Genomic DNA, 6000 nt, shown 5'->3' with positions numbered 1-6000 from the left:
TGTGGTGTCGTGTCAATATTACTGTGGTGTCGTGTCAATAAAAAAATGAACGATTTATTCATAATTATCGATTCAATTCTAATTACTTTTATCTTTTTCGGTTCTTTAAAAAGTGTGTGTTTCTGTCTTATACAATGGTGTGCATTACCAAGTATTTAAGCATGTATTTTGAATGTGTATTATTACTACTAGATTTTGAAATTGGGCCAAAATGTCAAGTAAAAAAAAAGAAAAGAAAACAATAATTAATTTTAACAAGTAGTAATACACTAATTTTCTTGAAAGTTTGTTAAGCAAACAATCATACATTTTAATCACATAGCGGTTCTTTGACCAAGAGATTCATCTTTGCCTGCAAAAACTCAGCTACATCTTCCCTCTCTTCCTTGACAAGTAGCTTTCTCAGCTTCCCAAACGTGTGCCTCCCCGGACGAATCCCTCGTTCCATCATCTCCTCCATCAAGACGCAAGCCCTAGAGGCCTCACCCTTGTCACAAAGCCCGTTGATCAGTGCCGAAAACGTGTGTAAGCTTGGAGCAAACTGCTTCCTCTCCATATACCTCCACACCTTGTCAGCCACCTCCAGCTCATCTCTCTCGCAGAACATCTTGATCATCATCGTGTACGTGTCTGCATCAGGGTCACAGAGTCTAGACAGCTTTCGGAACACCTTAAATGCCTCATCCGTCTCCCCACGGCCAATCAAGCTGTTGATGAGAATGTTGCAGGTTCTTGAATTCGGACTCACCCCCTTCTTGTCCATCTCATCCACAACTTTGTAGGCATTTTCGAGCTTGTTCACTTTGCAGAAAGCACTGATCAAGGAATTATACACAGCCACATCGGCCTTCACCCCGTTTCTCTCCATTTGAAGGAATGTATCAATGCCATCCTCAATCCTATTCTCAATCCCATATGTATGTATCAGAACACTATAGATAAAAGATGTTGGCTGACAGCCTCTCAACTCCATCTCATTCACAACTCCAACTGCTTCGTCTGTGCGTCCCGCCTTGCAGAGGATGTCGACCATGATCCCATACGTGACGATATCCGGTTTGCAGCCAGAATCAACCATCTCATTGAAGAGCTCCCTGGCCTTAGGCAAATTGGGAGCCCTCCCCCATCCTTCAATCAAAATGCTGTAGCTCTTCGGATCAGGACAGAACTGATCATTCTTCATCTTATCAAAAATCTCCTGAGCTTTCCTCACATTCTTTGACTTGCACAAGGCGCTGAGCAAGCCATTGAACGCGGCCAGATTGGGAGGCACGTCATACTTCTTCATGATGTTGAATGTGTAGACTGCCTCGTCCACCTTCTGTGCCCGGGCGTACTTCCTCATGATGATGCAGAACGTCTCGATGTTGAGCATCCCTTTGCCCCTCATAGCGTTCACGAGATCCCACATGATCTCGTACTGCCTTATCTTCGCCATTGATTCAATCATGGTGTGGTAGGCGCGGACAGTGTGTTCATAGTTTCTCTGCTTCCCGGCCCACTCAAAGAAGCGGTGAGCTAGCATCCCGGCATTCTCGAACCGCTCAAGGACCTTCTCAGCTACCTCTTCGGAAACACGGATGCCGCTTTGATCAAGAACCGTGTCGAGGCCTAGTTTGGGGCAGGACATCAAGATCTTGCACACCCTTTTTGTTACATCAGATGAATCTTGCACTGAACTATGCAGCCTGCCAAATAACAAGAACCTGAAAAATGGCCTATTGTGGCAGCGATTTCTCAAGATCATGAAGCCCGATTAAGTAGAAAGTCGATATATTTACCACCTAAGGAAGCGTTTGGCCAAATAACCACGTTACTTTAACACATACAATCACCTAGGCATTTTATCGAACACATAGCGTACAAAAATACGGCATACAACACAACATCCTCACTAAATCGGTAGTATACTATACTCATTTGTCATTCCCTGATTTTGATCAAACTAATTAGAGATAAGAGAAGAGAAGGGCGAGAGAAGAAGAAGGGCACAGCGGTGAGCCCTAGCTAGCCGAAGAAGGCGACGGGAATTTGGGATTTGTTCTTTTTTCTTGTTCTTTTATTTTATTTTTCTAAATAGTTTAAATATTATTTGGGCTGCCAATTTTTAAAATTAGTTTGGGCCCAAGGAGTTTTGGGCCTTTTGATTTTATTTAATGAAGTGTTGGGTTACGTTGATTTAATTCTTTTACTGCACCAAGTAAATTAAATATGGTTGGACTAATGGTATATAAAATGTTCTGGGGCCCATTCTAAATTTTATTATTTGGGGATCTCGGACAACCACACACACCGAGTCGAGTAGCTGCTCGATTAGTGATGCACTTTTATTAGCACTATACATTAAGTGCAAGTGGATAGTACAACTATAGTATAGTAGTAGTCAATAGTTAGCACGGATATCGTATCTACGGAGACTAATAGTTAGGTTCTATATACAGCAACATAAATTCCAATCACTATGAAGACCACAAGATTTTGATTTGATTTTTATAACTCAACATTTTACATATTGAATAGTAATTGAATACCCAATTACTACAACAATTACAATTACACAACACTTCACCAAGGGGCATCTCATGGCTTTATCTTGCATATGCTACTAACAAACGTAGCACACATAAAGTGTAGCATATATAGATTATTCTAGAAAATAAACAAAAATAACTCTAGGAATTAATTATACAAGTGCTGTTGTAGAGTTGAGTCCTATGTTTCTTATCATAATTATCATTTAGGAGCACCAAACATTGAGCTTCATGATGATATTTAGGTTCAAAAATCCCCCAAATCACATTGAATCTTGATGTCAAGCTCACTTTTATTACCAAAGGCAGCCCTTGTTCAGATTCCAGAAAATCTTGCATGTTTCTCCCAGCACCATACATGGCCTTATTTTTTGTTCCAACATTAAACCTCAGCATTGTCAAATCATCACTCCCAGCATACAATTCTCTTCCCTGTATCTGCTCCCACAATTATTATTATTTTTTGAATTGATATATTGGGTTAAATGTGTAAATAATTTACCTGTGAGGTTGCAAAAGTGAGACGGCCAAATATTAATTTGATGATGGGAGGGTGGATGTGAAGGGCAAAGAGCTTGGATTGGTTGTCTATTATAAAATCAATGGAGAAATTGCAGCTTAGTAACTTAGTTGTCACACCAGAGGCATCCACTCCCTCCCCTAATCTAAATTGTCTAACTCCTGCAACCTGCCAAAATTAGATCAGCTAATCACTATAGTATAGTATAGTATAGTATAGTATAGTTAGCGATTAACGTTTTCAAATAAAATGAAAAGAAATCATTTCTTTTCTTTTTTGTTATCATATGTACAAATTTACATAGATGGAATTTCTAATAAAGTAAGTCGAGCAGTGAGGTGACTTTATATTCCATCTACAAAAGCAACTTAACCAGAAAATAATCAATTATAGATCACTGTATAAAGTTACAAAGACTTATAGCATGCATATAAATACGGTCACGTGGTGTGGTGTGGTGTGGTATCGAATGCACGACTAAGATAAATGTTCTAATAAGCAGAATAGCGTGCACGTATCACGTGATAACTATAATTGCTCGAATAAAAAAACTAATATCATAAATCATAGGAGTGGTAGTATATACAAATTAATTGGTGCACCAAAACAACGAGGGAAGGTTTCTCTTGTATGAGCTCTGGAGTGTGGGTGGGCAAAATACTGATATACCGGACTTATTGTATTTAAAAATTATTAAAAATATTGAATTTTTGGTATATTGTGATTTTTTATATGATATGAATTTCAATATAACTAGAAACAATATGAATTTTCATATACTGTGTAGGCAGTATGGTATATGTATTGTAATTGGTCATATAAAAAATTCAGCATACTAATTATCTTAAATATATGAATTTTACTCGTACCAAAGTTTCAGTACTGTACCGATCAACCCCATGATTTCTGGTATTCCACAGTACCCAATATGAAAAAACAAAATCTTAAGGAGTATGATAAATTCTATTTAATGTACTATATATAATAAAAAAATGTAGTAGGAGCACTAGTATTTACCAATTTATATAACCCTTATCATGGGTTGATTAATCTTACTAATCAATTATTAATAAAAAAAGTTACTAAATAATAACCATCTAAATATGCGTATACATAAGAAATTAAGATTGTACATAAAGAGATTAAATCTAAAAAAAAGACACAAAGTGTGAGTGATGGAAAGAAAATTAAAAAAAGAATGAAGCAGTAGAAGTACCTCAAGGGAAAGGGTGGGGTGTGGCGGCTTAGCAGCAAGGTAGAAAACAAGCAGAGCAATGATGAAACTAACCAAAAATCTCCAACTCAGCTGCATACAAATCCAAGTCCCCGAGTTGGAATAATTGAAGGAAAAATACTGAATCCATGCAGCTTGATTACTGTTTTCATAATGCAAGTCCTCCGCTAGTTTAAGAGGAAGAGGTAGATCTTGGTTGTTGTTGTTGTTGTTGAAATGTGAGGAGGAGGTGGTGTTGTTGGATCCTCGAGAGGAGGAGTAAGTTAGACGAGGCGGGTGATTATTGCTATTCGCATGAGAAACGGTGGATGGGCTTTGCACGAAGTAGAAAGAGCTAGGATAAGATCGACACAACGCTTCTTCTTCACTCTCTTCCATTTTGTATTCACCCATTTCTACCCAACTAGAGAGGCCTTTTATATATGCTCATCAGAATATAAAGCACCAGCCACCAGATGAAATGATATGAGATGAGAAGCATCATCATTGTGTTTCTATTTATTAAGCGTGTAAATCATGCTCCCTCTCTCCACAATAATAATATATGGCCTCATACCTCATTAAATTTCTATTCACATATTGAAATGAAACATATCTGAAATAAATCAGAATTGCTTAAAAGTTTGTAAATTTAGCTGCAACTATCTCTTTTTTTTAAAATAAAGCATCTATAAATCATTTGATGTTTTAATCATCTAAAAGTAATTATATAAGTACAATAAAAAAATTACAATATTTACTTTAAAAATATTCCCATACTTGTATTAAATCAAAAGGCCTTTAGATACTGTTAAAGTATTTTAGAGGGCCTTAAATAAGATTAAAAGAATTGAAAGGGTCTTAAATAAATTTGAAGAGTCATAAATAAGTGTAATTTAAAAGGGCCTTAATTAAGATTATAGTAATAGAAAGGGGTTTAAGTAAAATTAAAGGATCTTAAATAAGCTTAAATTTCAGGTGATGATTTAATTAGCTAAAAATGTGGAATAAGACTGCCCACTTAAAAGGGAGGTATGTCATAATAATAATAATAATAATAATAATAATAATAATTAATTTTATTAAAGTAGATATATATGATTGTGATTAAATCTGCATTAAACTAGTAAAAATGACATCTAAAGTAGAGATCGTACAAACTTCCCAGAAATCATTAAGGACCTAAATTAAAATTTTAAAAAATAAAAAAAATTCAGAAAATATGAACAAAATTTGTCATGCATGAGAGTTTGATGACTTTGATCTCTCGGAACGTTTCACAAGTTGTACGCCAAAATCAATATTTTTAGATTTCTAAAGTGTTGCAACTTAAAAGATTGAACACATGCAACCGATTACAAATTAATAAAGCGAAGCACAAAATCCGAAGTTGATAAATTCTGGTCGATCCTTGGGAAGGTGTTGAGCAAAGCATGTTTTGCTTAACACCAGTTATCATACAACAGTAAAGCACGCACTACATTAGTAGTACTATATTTTATTAATCTATAACTTGATCAATCGACATTTTTGGAGGTTTGGACACCCACTTATATTCTATAACGTAATTTGCTAAAAGGAGCTTCTTTTTTCAGTCTCCCGGTTCGACTCAAACCTTTTGAAAAATCATTTTATTTTGTATGTTTTAAATCGACCAAGATTTGATACAAAACATAGAGATCCACGTCTTTTTATCACCCTTTTAGAGAGGGGTGTCCAACCAAGAGAGGAAACAC

General features: G+C 36.0%; 2 protein-coding genes across 2 annotated transcripts; both read right to left on the bottom strand.

The window, feature by feature from the left end:
- Positions 1-214: 214 nt before the first annotated feature.
- LOC121806261 (pentatricopeptide repeat-containing protein At1g77360, mitochondrial-like) lies at positions 215-2035 on the bottom strand. Its single transcript, XM_042206244.1, has one exon. It carries the CDS (start codon positions 1745-1747, stop codon positions 311-313), a length of 1437 nt encoding a protein of 478 aa, XP_042062178.1. The 5' UTR covers positions 1748-2035; the 3' UTR covers positions 215-310.
- Positions 2036-2462: 427 nt separating this feature from the next.
- On the bottom strand, positions 2463-4715 carry LOC121807101. Its single transcript, XM_042207295.1, has 3 exons — positions 4268-4715; positions 3034-3219; positions 2463-2969 (listed from the first exon to the last, which is right to left on the bottom strand). Exons 1-3 carry the CDS (start codon positions 4676-4678, stop codon positions 2673-2675), a joined length of 894 nt encoding a protein of 297 aa, XP_042063229.1. The 5' UTR covers positions 4679-4715; the 3' UTR covers positions 2463-2672.
- Positions 4716-6000: the final 1285 nt, after the last annotated feature.

The sequence above is a fragment of the Salvia splendens genome, chromosome 6, assembly GCF_004379255.2.
Source record: "Salvia splendens isolate huo1 chromosome 6, SspV2, whole genome shotgun sequence".
Taxonomy (NCBI): domain Eukaryota; kingdom Viridiplantae; phylum Streptophyta; class Magnoliopsida; order Lamiales; family Lamiaceae; genus Salvia; species Salvia splendens.
This window is presented reverse-complemented; position numbering and strand designations above follow the sequence as displayed.

Coding starts and splice junctions, on each gene's coding strand:
- LOC121806261 (XM_042206244.1), bottom strand. CDS start 1,747: ATGATCTTGAGAAATCGCTGCCACAATAGGCCATTTTTCAGGTTCTTG.
- LOC121807101 (XM_042207295.1), bottom strand. CDS start 4,678: ATGGGTGAATACAAAATGGAAGAGAGTGAAGAAGAAGCGTTGTGTCGA. Junction 3,220..4,267: donor ACCCCACCCTTTCCCTTGAG/GTACTTCTACTG, acceptor TAATTTTGGCAG/GTTGCAGGAGTTAGACAATT. Junction 2,970..3,033: donor TCACTTTTGCAACCTCACAG/GTAAATTATTTA, acceptor TTGTGGGAGCAG/ATACAGGGAAGAGAATTGTA.